Raw genomic sequence first — 14,391 nt, forward strand, 5'->3', positions numbered from 1 at the left:
TCTCTGTGCTACTACGTGGTAAGAAATACAGGTGCAAGAAATGCCATAGCAATCTCAAGGTTAAAGAAAACAGTGGAGAGGATTGGTTATATTCCCATTCTCTTGGACAAATCTGTTCTATACCAAGCCTGGCTACTTGAAATGCTTATAATATGTTAAATATACTTTTTTTAAAAAATTATTTTCTTGCTTAGATACTCAGTGAAAGAGGATGATGGTCCAATCTCCTAAGCGGAGCCACAGAAGAAGATTTTGATACCCAGGCAAAGAACGTTTAGGTTTAATGACATTTTTCAGTAATAATGAATATCAGCAGGAATTGAAAATAAGATACTTGTATAAAACTGTTGATATACGGTTGGCTTTTATTTTCATGGCACGAGTTTACATGGCTTAAAGGAAACATACTCTGAAGGAATATGTTTCACAAATTAGTCTTTAACATCACATGAGATATTCTAGTCAGAGCTGCACTAATGTATCACACTAGGTTAATGATCTAGCCATGATTAAAAACATTAACAAGGTATCACTTTTATTTCTCCTTTTAATCTGGTGAACAGGAAAGCAGTTTCAAAAAAAATCTACACAAAATGGAAATAAAATTTGGAAATACACATTCATTTACAATGAAACTATTTCATTATACCTCCCAAGTGCTTCATAAGTACAGAAAACCCTCCAAGTTCTCATACACTATAAGCAAAACATGGAATTCGTATTTTCCTGGGGAACGACTACCTTATAATCTCAGGACCTCTGAGCTACAGGAAAAAGCCTGATCATCTGAATTTCATATAACCTGAATATTACATATCATCAAGATTTTCAGAACTGACTGGTCTCTTTCTTCAGGTAGCATTCAGATTGTTCAGTAGCTTTTTTTTTTTTTTTTTAAGAGTCTCATCCTGAATACTTTGAGTTTGATCCAAAGTCTCTATCTACTTTTCAAATTCTTGATTCTCAAAAACATACAGGGACAATTTCTTCCTACTGAAAGAGCAATTATCTGAGTACTTGGGCTTTCTATATACCAGCACCTAAAAAAGTCGATAATTAAAAATTTACCTGTCAGTAAATTGTCACATCCCAGGTTGTGAAGTTCTGCCTAGCTATTTTTTTTCTTCCTTGCTTTTTTCCTTCTTCCCATTATGTTTTAATGCCCTGGGATCCATGTTACTGAATCAGCAGCTTGAGAGGCATATGTTACAGCTCACTGGCAGAACCAATTAAAAAAAGAAAGTAAAACCAACAAGAAAGCAAATGAATATAATTCCAAGTCATCCAGTGCAATGTACATTATACACATCTTCATATTCCAGTTTAACTTCTACAAAAATGGAAAAAAAAGTTGTCCAAGTCATAACCACTTTCACAAAATGTCTAGTACTGAATTCCAGTCCACAGTGCCTTCTCTACAAACACTCTCACGGACTGCAAAAATCATATTCCTAGCACAAACAAGTAAAATGTGCTTCTTAATCAAAGTACGTAGAATCTACTTACATTAATGGCCAATGTTACCTTTTTATTACACTAAGTTATAAAAGTACAAATTGATACAAAGTAAACTAATTTTGCAGATAAGCTGTTTTATTCAGACTCAACATTCTATAATGTGTTATAAAAATCAACCTTTCATTGCACATTTCCACATAACATGATATTTATTGGTTTCCAGGAATCACTGCATCAAGTTTATATTACTGCATGGTCAAAAAACCTAGTTACTTAATATTCTGAATTGACTAGCTATCAATTGTGGCAGCTTGATTTTACTACATGAAAATTTAGCAGTAGATGGAATGAAGGAGTCATCATTCAGGCGTCTCACATTCTATGTCAAAGCTTGACAAAGATAACAACTTGACAGCTGCACTTTTGCATACAAGAGGCAGAAATACTTGCATATTTCATCCAATTAGGTAAACTCGTATTGAGACTAACATGATCACTGATAACAGCATTTGAGCATTAATCCTCAACGGTACAGCAATGAGGACATACAATGCACTACCATGCAGCTAGGTATGAACGCAATGCTAAGATCTGGCCTTACACAGAAGAATATTATTTTCCAGACCTGTACTAAAACCCCCAAAAGTATCTGTTCCAAGTATCTTAACTTGTGCTTTTTCTCACTGTATGCAAACGGTTAAGACACTTGAATGTGAAGTGTTCCCTGAATTCATTATACTTCCTCTGGATACGGAATCACATTCATTTTCCATTTGTCTCAGAACCCAAATCATATATGATAAGACTATGTTGCATGTTAGCTTGCATAAACTGCAAAGTGAAAACAAAGAGAATTTGTATTCATCTTATCCGCTTTAAGTATAAAATATCAAGCATCTCCTTACTTCTCCTCTAGTGGATTCATAGACTACAAGATGTTTCACCTGTTGAGAACAGGAAATGAGACTGCATGAGAAAAACCCAGTGTTCCAGTACTTTTCCAGAATCCTCAGTATACAGACTGAAACCACCAAAAGTTTGGGAAGTACTTACCAAGTAGTATATTTAACTTCTCAAGGATGGGGGCAACAGCAGTTTCTGTAGCAAGCTAACACATCAGTCAGACCTATCCATCTCACCTAGGTGTCATTCAGACCAGTATCAGGACTGTGCTACATAAAAGCTGAGTGGGGCTACAAGAGACACTAATTAAAAACTGTGGAAATACACTGACAGCTCAGACAACCCCCTAACATGCCACCTGTAGCAAGAGCTTGCAGCAGGTGCTAAGAGAACTTGGTATTACATTGCTATATTACCAATATGCTCAGGACAGAACAGTTTCAAATGGGGGAAAATTAGCAGGTCTCTGCAATAGAATTAAAAAAAAAAAATATACTGTTCTCTTAAATTACTGCCTCAAAGCATCATATTGCATACCTATACCACTACATGGTAAAGGCAGCCACCCAAGCATATAATATCATATACATTAACTGGTCAGTAAAGGACCTTCTTCCAAAGACCATGCTTTGAAATACCACTTTTAATTCTATCAAATAATCCAGGAATGACCAGACAAGATGATGTTACACTCTCTTAACACATGATAAGCTTTCAAAAAAAACCTAAAGGCAGCACACATTTAAAAGAAAAATAAAGAGCAAGACTTCATTTTCAAAGGCTTGTTGGAAGATAAATCAGGGAAAAGTAGCTTAAACAAAACCCTAATCTTTTTTAACCAAATGGATTAGGCAGACGAGTAAGCATATACTACATTTACACAGCAAAAGAAGTTGTTCCACGCCTATATTCTGATTACATTTCTTAAATTAAGCCCTTGTATTAATTCCAATCTGTGAAGCTCATAAGAGAATGCATGCATTAATCCGTGCCAACATTCATAATAACTATTAAGTTAATACTAGATTATAATACATCACTTGTACATACACATTTATATTCTGCCCTGTGGGTTTACTTAACATTGACCAAGAGACTCCTGCCCATTTTTTGAAAAATACACTCTTGCTTGTAATAATCTATGTTGAGAGATTAAAGAAAACAGACTAAACACAAATAAACAATATTCTGATACCACATCTTTTGGGAAAGATTCCATAAATAGTGGCCAAATTCTGCTGACCTCACTTATGTGGAATGGTACCCTAATAAGCAGTCATGGTAAAGTCAACCCTGCTGAAAAAAACAGACCGAGTCAGTAAGACTCAGGGGGAACATAATCTTTCAGTAAATCTAAATCTGCAGGTGTACATATTCTCCAGTTACGATGAGTGTGTATCAGCAATAGTAAATATAACTAGAGGCAATGGGATTAAAATTAGGAAAAAAAAAAGTTAGGCTTGATAGCACCATTAATATAACCTTTAATAGACAGTAACTAATTGTGTATTCTATATTTCTGAGACATTTACTTGCCATACTGGAGTCTCTATCCCAACTTTTGTAGACTCAGAGCTCCAACAGAAGACACCTTACTATGTTTTGAACTATTATAATGCTGTATAAGGCTAACTGTTTTCAAAATTCAGGTCTCAGGCATCTTAAAATGAGATTTGTTTCCTATCACTCACGTTTCTGTGACTGGCAGAATACTGTTAAAATGTTATAGAGTGCTAAAGGGAAAGAACATCTTCCACACTATACTTGTTTCCTGAGATAGCAACCGTAATGGATGTCAGAGGTACCCATTTCTGAGTAACACAGATAACAGCTTGCAACACAAGGCTTTTGAGGAAACTCTTAACTGCTCCCTTGAGAATACAGGCCCAGACATAACTATGTTTATAGTATTTAATAGCTTTTTAAGCCAGAATGACCCATACAATTATCTTGCCTGACTTTCTGCACAACAGAAGCCATAGAATTGCACTGGGCTCCCAAAGTTTGGTTAAAATAGATACATTCATAGCACATAGCTACACATAGGCTGATAGGTATTTTTCCTCCCTGCATTTTCTAATGCATCTTTGTTCTCAATCACTTTCTTAATGTAGATAGAAATCCTGTGACTGGGAACCTGGGACCGTACAAAAAGACCTCAAAAGATAGAGACATTCGTCTCTACAACTTAAAAATAAACCCCATGGCTTGAAGGACAAATCTCCTTATACAAACTTTCCAACATGTTAACTGTGAAATCCTAGAGACCTTGGCTAAGAGTTTTTACTGAATAAAATGATGGTCATCTTTTGAATGTTTGCAATTAAACCAATTACAATAATTTAACAACTAAGAAATATAGGGAGAGATTTGGAGAAACTATTATCTACGGAAGAAGGAAACACTTTTTCTCTTTGAGGGTGACCAAGCACTGGTACAGGTTGCCCAGAGAGATTGTGGAATCTCCATTCTTTTAAGATATTCAAAAGTAATCTGGGCATAGTCCTTCCTGGGCAACTGGCTCTAGCTGATCCTGCTTGAGCAGGTTGGTTGGGCGAGACGACCTCCAGAGGTCCCTTCTGTGGTACCTGAGAGATTTAACCTTTCTCCACCTACTGCTGCAAGAACTGAGGTCAGCTGAAGTGCCTTCTTTTACACCTCTAGACTGAAATACTTTCCTGAAAATTACGTGAAGCAGTGCAAAGTGCTTGCTAATTTTCTCATGTAGTTATTATTTACATCTATGTTTATGTAGATGTATCATATCACCGCAAGTAAATTAGTGTTTGTACAATGTTTTGAAGATAAGGCATTTGCGTATTTGTGTGTTTGCGTATTCGCACAGATACTGTGTATCAAAATAATCTTGTTTTTCTTGGATGATAAAAGCAATTCACTGCCTTTTTTAAGGTTAGTACTAAAAATCTGGCTCCTATGTACTTATTATTCATCTGAGTTGATTGTACTTTAGCTTCTTTATGGACTCTTTAAAATATGCACTAATAAAATCTTATTAGCTTTTTATTATCAACTGTCTCAACATACAAATATTGCAAGCTGCAGGGATTTTCTGGTCACTGTGAGCATGACTCTAGATTACTTAGCAATCAATGCATTTGTTATACTGTCTCTGGCAGTTGATGTTTCTGAAAAGGTAACAAATTTTTAGTATCATTCAGGCAATTTGCAAACATACTTCTGCCTTTAAGGGTGCTCCGTTTATTTCAACACAATATAGGAATGTATTCAATCTGGGTAAGATACTATGATTTACCTTCCTTTAGCTGATGTTCCACAGCTTGCTGGGCAAAAATTCTATGTTAGAAACATACCAGGTATTTAGGACCTTAACTTGCTATAAATTCTTTGAAGTCAATAGTAGGATTTAAAAATCAATGGAAGGATATGGCTCAAAAGTGCCTTTTCTGAAGCTATAATGGTACAAATATTATCACTGAGCACTCACTCACACGTAAGATCTGAACATTTGAAATAAAAGCCCAGAGATCTCGAAGTGTGAGATGATGTTGAAATCAATGCATTTAAGTCCCTAAATAGCTCATCTGATTCATCTCACCAATAAGAATATATGATTGTCTCTATAATAGACAGCAGTGCATTTTGTGGTGGAGTACTTTGAAGTCTGCTATTTTAAAAGTGGTTACAGAAGGACATTAGTGAGAAAACAAGATAAATGTTTTAGTGAGGAATTACATGGTTGAGAAATCATACATGAGGGATACTCTTCCCAACAGATTTCACCAATTTTGCATCAGTACACTTTGGTTACATGACCGGTGGTTTTGGTGGAATATACATACTAAGACTGAGGAAGCAGTTATTAAATTCACCTGACAGAGTTAAAGGAAGTGTTAATCTCTATTTTTGGTCTCTTAATGGCACCAGACCCTATATCATTTAAGACTATAGACGTTGGCTCCACAGCGAGTCAGCACTCTAAAGAAAATACGTTACTAAATGAACTGTTACGAGAGTAGTCCCTATCAGAAAACACAATTCAAATGTAGTGTGCACAGCACATCCCCAAATACTATCACGAAATAAACATACAATTCAAATGTGGCTATTCCAACCATTTAAGAATTACAATAATAAAAACTAGGGAAACAAGGGGATGAACAAACATTGTAGTATCAGAATAAATGTTGCTCTTCAGAAGTCAAATCCTCTCTGCAGTAAACAGAATTGGTACCAGCATTAGCAAAATAATAATCATATACTCTTGCTTATCAGATGCCAAGTAAAGATAGGAGATAATCACGTGTAAGTTCATGCAGTCATGCTGACTGGTGTTGAACATATTCAGCTGCAGCTGTACAACTGCATAACCCCGCCTCTGGTCAGACTCGGGATGCTTTTGCCCATGTTATGATAATAACTTGCAAAGAAATGTAGCAACAACATAGCTGTATGTACCTAGTCCTGGGTCACTGCTAATAGAGGCCCATTTGCCAAGAACTTTTGGAAACAGAAACCCACATCTGTAAACAACTCTCATTTCTTGCTATGTGAACATGCACTTTAAAAAGTCTTTCACCAAATTGTGCACTTCGAAATTTTCCAGAGGGCAATCTTTTTCCATTAATACAGATACTTTTTCCATTTTTATTGCAACCTGAAATGTTTCTGTAATGTTTCCATGGCAAACTGGGTAACAATACATTTAACGTTTCCATCAAATAAATTATATTTCAGTTCTAAGGATCTATATAAAATTAATTTTTCAAGCTCTAACCCCAGAATCATCTGAGATTGTAAAACTCTAAACCCAACAGGGCTTAACAATTTCAACTGTTTATATTACTAAGACCTACAATTCTCAATGTATACATTATCCCCTTACAGGACACTGAACCGCCTGATTCTTTCATTCACAGATTACTTCAGGCCAACAAGGTAACGGTGCGATTACAGCGTTTGCACAGGGCTTCCATGAATGCAAAACAGATTTCAGTTTTAGCCCTGCAATATGCTTCATCAGCTTGTGCCTTCAGAGGTGAATTCCTGGTTCTGCAGTAGGGAATGAACTTACGTTTTCCGTGTGCTTTTTTGACAACAATCCAGGTCCTATATGCCGGGCACCACTGGTGCAATGTTCCAGCCTGGAACAGTAGGTGGTACAGCCGAGTGCTGGAATCCCAAAAATGTTACCAGAACTCTGAAGTCTTGTTTTCATTTACTGCTCTCTGGAAACTTAGGGAGACCTTGAAGTGGGCTGTTCTGGTAATGTATAAGCTTGTAAGGCCTGTAGCCTAGGCAGTTCTTTTATTTAACATAAAGAATCAAAGTATTTTTGTACAAGTGTAACTATTGATTCAAACTTTTCAAATCATTTGCAATCATCACAAAAATTTTCTCTCCAAGGATTACTAGAGAAAACAACTCTTTTTCATACAGAAATGGGATAATCAAAGTTTATCTATATTCTCAGAATTGAGGTATTTATTGTTCCATGGGAGTAAAGATGTTAGATTGCACTGGTAAGGGTGTTTTGTGCATTTCCTGATTAACTCCGGTGCTGGATACCCAAGGAAATGCCACAAACTACTTACTCTGAAAGGAGTAAGGAAGAAGATGAGTTTGCTGAGGAAGTTAAGAAACACAAGACTATACTTAAGTCACATTTTTCTGACAGAGTAGGCATGGAAAGCTCACCTGGGTATACATCTGGGGTGTCTGAGAACCAGGTCTTCAGCATATTGCAGGACGTGCTCAGTACTTTGCAAGATTGAGCTCTTAGTCATAAAAATATATTTTACATACAAAAATACAGCAGATGTCCTTCTAAAAATCGTATCGTGTTATTCCTCTCATTATGTTTTATACATTCAGAAACATTTGAGATATACTGTGAACAGTGCAAAAGACTGTTTTATATTTATGAAAACACGCATTGCAGTACCTTTAAGAGCCAACTGAAAGAAAAGTTGAGAAAGGTTTCATCCTCAGAGAAATTCTGGTCCAAGTCGAACTCTTGTTTAGCGAGTTGTAAACAAACGTCTTAGAATGCAGAGAATCCTCTCATTTCTTTCCAGCTAAGGTAGTCTCAAACACATCAAGTCCTGCTTTGAAGTAAACCTGAGCTGAATTGATGCTGTTCAGCACCTCTGACAAGGCTGCTTGAATGGTCTCATTTGACTGATGTAGTTTGCAGTGCTCCAGTGCCTCTAGCAGTACTGAAAACTGGCTTGTCCTTTCATCTAGTCGGTACAGAATATTTCTAAAAGAGAACAATGGAGAATGGTAAACTTTTTACTCAAAACAATTCATCAGAAGTTATCAAGAAACCCGGCAAGTATCAGCCACGCTTTACAGATGATACATATTATGCACAGTAAAGCTGACCCATGGCAAACTGAAAGACAACTGCATATTTATTACAGCTTTGTAAACTGCATCTGTTCATTGAGCTAGGTGTACATACATTGAAACATTCACAAAATCCGTCAAAGAAATCTCACATTCCTCTTTGACCATTCAAGATTTTATGCAAAATCATGAGCCTAGACCTGTCACACCCCTCATGAAGTATTTCATGTTTCAGCTGGATTCCATTTATTCCCCTGTAAAAAAAGTTTGGTTATTACTGTGGACCCTAGGCACGTTTGGTTTTTTTTTTTATTCCTATCTGCTCCTGTTATTTATTTCACACTTCAGAGGTGAAATTCTAGCTGCATTGAAGTCAATGGTAAAACTTTCATTGCCTTCAGCAGAGCCTTTATTTCATCAATAATCCCTTGTGGCATTAGAACAAGAGCAACCCATCTTGAATGTCACATACTTGAGGAAGGAAATAAACGGAACGTACAGCTAAACTGTATGAACTTATGAAACTTATGAAATCAAATCTGTGTTTTCCTATAATATCTGCAAGACTTTTTAACGGCTCATATAAAAACACATGCAAAGGTAACGTCTGATCCCTTGGAAACGTTATCTGTATGAGGTGTTGAAGGCTCAGAATTCAAAACTAGTCAGTGATTTCAATGAGACTCTTTGAAGCAGGCTACGAATGTTATCTAAAAACAGGTGTAATCATTATCCTAATTAGAAGAGCATGTAAATATCATAAATCTCCACCCAGGAGCTCCTTTGATTGTAAACAAGTGAGTGAAACTTGAAACAAGAAAGCCACACGTGATTTGTGCAGGACCTTATCCTTAAATACAAGGCAGGTGTTCAGGGCAGGGGAGAAGTTGTTTCACAGAAGGAAACCAGCAAGAAAGCAGGACAACTTAGATACTCCGTTAGTAACCTAACTGCATGACAGAACAGGCCCAAAGGCAACTCCAAATTAGTAATAAAATTGCCAAGTACCTACAAGACAGATGACCACAAAAGTGTATCTTATTATTATATGAGTCATCTAATTGCCAGTCTACAAGGGGGAATGGTAATGAAGCAGCCCAATAAATGAGACCACAGAATGTCTACAATCTTCTGCCATGTTTTCCAGTTTGAAAAAATGCTTTGAATGAGGGGCAATGTTTTTCAAAGATATGAAATAATTCCTACCCTCATAACACAATTTTTCAGTCTTTATGTTTTTACCTTTCTATATTGGGTATACATCCAAAACCAGCAATGGGAATGTGCAATAGGAATGGTAAGCTTTTTGTCCCCTGACAGCAATACATTCAGCCATTTCAAGTGTTCTGCAATGCAATACATAGTAGTTTTAAACAGCGGAGGAAAACGGTTCGAATCCAACACCGCAGAAGGAGGATAGCTTACATAGTTTAAATAGTAGGTCATCACTGACCTAGATCATTTAGACTGAAACAGTTAGGAGCACTTGCAGGAACAGCTCAGCGGGGACAGAAACCTCCATCAACAGGACAGTAAGAAGCAGATGTGGCAATAACTTCTTCAGCTTGCACTGTGGCAGCCAGAGGAGGACATCTGCCTGCTTCCTCAGTTCTGAGCTGATGCTACTGTTCCTTGAGACTATGATGCAGCTTACACTCAAAGGTGATTAAAGTTATATTATGGACTGTCCCTAAAGCATTTCTGTGATATAGTAAATGAAAACCGTGTATGTTGAGAACCAGATAAATTCTTGGTTGGTTGGTTTTTAAGGATAGGCTGTGCTATGGGAAATACTGTCGTTTTCAAAGCAGAGATTGATTTTGCTCCCTCTGAAATCAATTCAGGGACTCCTGCTGAGATCAGTGCGAGCAGAACCAGGCTTTTGAAGAACTCTCCTCTGTAGTTCCATAGTTCACAGGCAGATAGAAGCCTGTTCACAACCCCTCAAAGCCCTTGAACAGCAGGGGCAATGCTAGAGATAACCACATTACTTTCTACTCTCAGGGGGCATGACAGTCCTGCCTGGTTGCTGGTGGCTGTGAGAGTATGACTGAACTAGAATTCTGCTCCAAATGCCTAAAACACTGGCATTTTGAGCTATGTTGGGATCCCTCTATTCCTTTATTGGGGGTAATGTCAACTAATAAAAATGTCATAAGACAATAACTATCAGCAGAGCCACACTAACTTAGACTGCTAGAAATCAGACTCTAGAGGGAGGTTGACCTGAAGACTGGAACATTTGGGGACTGCTGAGAAAACATTTCTGGTGAATAGGACTAAATCTTCTCCTATCGCATCTTCAAATGTGCTCTAAACATGGCACACAGGCTAAAAAGATGGCTTACCTTGACATACAGAGATGTTAATACAGTTTAAGTCTACTGCTGTGATTTTGGAATTAAAGGCGATTCCTCAGTAAATCCACAGGTGATCCACTGTAAAAGACAAACATTCCTAGCGCATCCCACCTGACCACAGTACAGATCAGTGTCTAATGAGAAAAGCTTAGTTGTTTGATGAATGAAAGAGACAAGCAGTCTGCTGTCATAATTTAGAAGACTATCTTAACTTTTGCAATAGTAATACGACTTTGGCATAGCTGATTGCATAGTATGACAGAGCCTATTTTTTATTTTTATGTATGCAAATAGTAGTAAGTAACATTATACGGTACCTGTTTTTTCAGATTTTCTGCTAGAAATTCTCACCATGGTCTTATATTTTCCAATTACTTATCTTTGCTTGGCAAGCCATGCCACCCCTTTGTTGCATAAAACGATTTCTCTCTTTATGCATGTTCATGAGAGTCAACTTATACAATTTTACTTCTTATCTCTGTCCAAGCTTTATCAAATGAAAAAAAATGGCTAGTCCAGTTTATTACTTCCAAGCCTTTACAAGTCAGAAAAGTGTTTTCATTAAAGATTACACATGGACTGAAAAATAAACCCCAGCCATTTCATTGGCACAAGATATCACTGTGTGACCACAACATGCATAATGATACCAGGAGACTTTAATTTATACTGTGAAATTCAATTACTTAAACATCCCTTAATACAAATTGGTTTTGTAGCCTACACCTCTAAAACAACAATTCCAGCCTCTGGCCTAATTGCTTAAGTACCTACCTTCATCTTTAACTATTTTGATCTTATAATATAATTCACACAGTCAGCCTGACCCACAAAAAACAAAAAGAGACTCCTAAACAGAAAAGTGTAATACATTATCAATGACACTAACGAAATTATAACACACATCATTCATCTTAATGGGCTTGTTTCAACGACACATCACAGTGACCTGAAAAGTGTAACACTGCGGTGGGAAACCTAATTAATAACTCAGGCAGTCCCATTGAAAGAGGTAAAATGGCTCCAAATAAATTAATCAACCTTTGTAAACTAAAGCAAAGAAACTATAAAAACGAATTCTAAAAGAACCTCTTATGAGCCCTTTGCAGGCCTAGGAACATAAGCATTATTGATCGAAATAATGCCATTAGAGTTTAATGCTGTTTTACGTTATCACAAATAAGGATGTGATGTCACCCCCATCAGACCAAAATGAATTTGACAAATTCTTGAATGACAGATCAGACTGAAAATATATTGACTTTAACACAACTTCAAACTATTTTGGAGATTATATTAGGATAACTGGACAGTACAAGATAAAACTAGATTACTACATTATTCTTGTCATGAAAAAGGATTTTTTAGCTTACAAGAAAAGTTTGTGTGTAGGTAATGTACCACACAAGCTGAATTATTCAAGTACTTACAAATGGCCTCCTATCTAAGAGCTTACATTTGGGATTTTGAAAAGTAATTATTAAATCATTAGGACATGATGGCAAGTATACAGTCCCACATAAAATGAGTGCAGGTTTTCTCTGTGGAATCACATTAGAATTGCATCCAGATAAATGCTATGGGCAGCCTCCGTCTATGCCAGTTATAACACAATGTGCTGTGACTAGGGCTGCTTCAGCACCCTCACAAATTCAATTTTATAAATCCCTGAATTATTTTTTCTTGTACTCTCCAATAAAAAAAGCACACCAGAACAGGGATTCTCCACATTTCCCTTTCTCTTGATGATGTTCAGTTTTGAATGCACTTTTCTTACATCTAGGAGTTTGTTTTCATTCATGTTTGTAAAACATAAAATGTTATTAACTTGGCAAATAAATAAATGCATTCTAATAATAGTATTTCCATGTTGGGACTTCCAGGTCCACAGGGTGTTTATTTATTGCAGGACATAAAAATACTACAAATTCTTCTTCCCTGGAAACTGCATAGCTGATTTATACTAGTTTATTTACACTAGTTTGTACTTCAGAAAATTTTATGGTGAAGGTACAGAAAGTTTCCCTTCTTCCTCTGGGTCCCTTATACTTGGCTCTCCAACAGTGCTTTTCCTTTCCTCTCTTTTTACTTTTTACGCTTTTTTGACACCCACATGCAGTTATTTTATCTTACCTATTTTATTTCACAGCACTATTGTGGCAGAAGGTTTGTAATTATAAAATTAGAGCTGCTAGGCATGTAAGACTAACTGTTAACAGGACAAAATTTATGCAGTGGTCAACTGTCATTACATGTCATGATAGCTGATCCAGAGGAAATGGATTTCTACAATGCTCATTTCTTGCTGGATTGAATGGTGGAAGTCACAGGCTCTGGGGCCGTGTGATCGAACAACATGCACGTGACCAGGGAAGATGGGGATATGGCAGCCAACCTTTTAGGGCAACTTAGCTATAAATGTCACTCTACTCCTTCATTGTCCTAAGTCCCCACAAACTCAGCTCGTCATATTTAAGGATCCTTTATTTGTAACGTGTTGTTCCTAACTTTTGTTGGCTACACATCCTATCCTTTTTTAAGAGCCATTAACTGCCTTCACTTAGTGCTCTCATTTATAGGACTGCAAATTGTTCTACCAGTATATATTACCAAAAGTAATATTTAAATCATGTACACTCAAAGGTGAAAGTCTGCCAGAAAGACAGGTATTTGCATGATATCAGTAGTTGATAAGCTACAGGTACTCTAGACATCAAACCTAAATAAAGCCTAACCAACTGAAAGGCATTTCAAAGTCATCGTTATGTGACAGTGGTAAACCAGATAAATTCCGTCCCTGCCAGACAGAATTTTATCTTGCATAAGAGACAGGAGTTAGGACACCTCTAATTGAGTCAATTACGGCAAACGGAGGTTATGGTAAGTCTGCATTTAACAAAATCCTGTTGGGACATGGGACTACAAGGAGGTAATTATTCCAAGTCTGAATTAATTTCTGAGAGGCCAACTTAGAATAGGGCTTGTTAAAAAAAAAAAATTCTGATTTTGGCAGTGCTGTGAAGTCTCTTGAGGCTTGGTTTGGCTTGATTGCCTGCCAAATAAACAAAGGAAAAAGAGAAGCCAAACTGGAATGATAGCTGGTTACAAGATATATTATCTTTTATTTCCCTACAGTTATCTTTGATTACAGTACTTTTTTAAAGGTAATAAATGCATTGTCGTAAACTGCACTAATCTCTCACTGAATTATCGCTAAAGCCTAACCCTTACTCTAGCATAAGTTTCGGCTCGATGCACCCTGACAGCCGTAGGTCTTTGTCAAGGCCTTAAGTGCACTAATAGGTCTTACTGACCCTGACCAGCCTTACCTGTGGCCACT

The 14,391-nt window shown here is 36.9% G+C and overlaps 1 protein-coding gene across 1 annotated transcript in view; it reads right to left on the reverse strand.

Moving 5' to 3' along the window:
- Positions 1-363: 363 nt before the first annotated feature.
- Positions 364-14,391, reverse strand: part of NAALADL2 (N-acetylated alpha-linked acidic dipeptidase like 2) — a 296,669-nt gene continuing 282,641 nt past the window's right edge. Inside the window, exons 14-15 of the mRNA XM_075157700.1 lie at positions 8,038-8,602; positions 364-1,216 (exon numbers count right to left, since the gene is read on the reverse strand). Coding sequence (XP_075013801.1) covers positions 8,404-8,602 — 199 coding nt within the window. The 3' untranslated portion in view covers positions 364-1,216; positions 8,038-8,403. The remainder of the gene's footprint in view (positions 1,217-8,037; positions 8,603-14,391) is intronic.

Source organism: Calonectris borealis, chromosome 9 (assembly GCF_964195595.1).
Source record: "Calonectris borealis chromosome 9, bCalBor7.hap1.2, whole genome shotgun sequence".
Taxonomy (NCBI): Eukaryota; Metazoa; Chordata; class Aves; order Procellariiformes; family Procellariidae; genus Calonectris; species Calonectris borealis.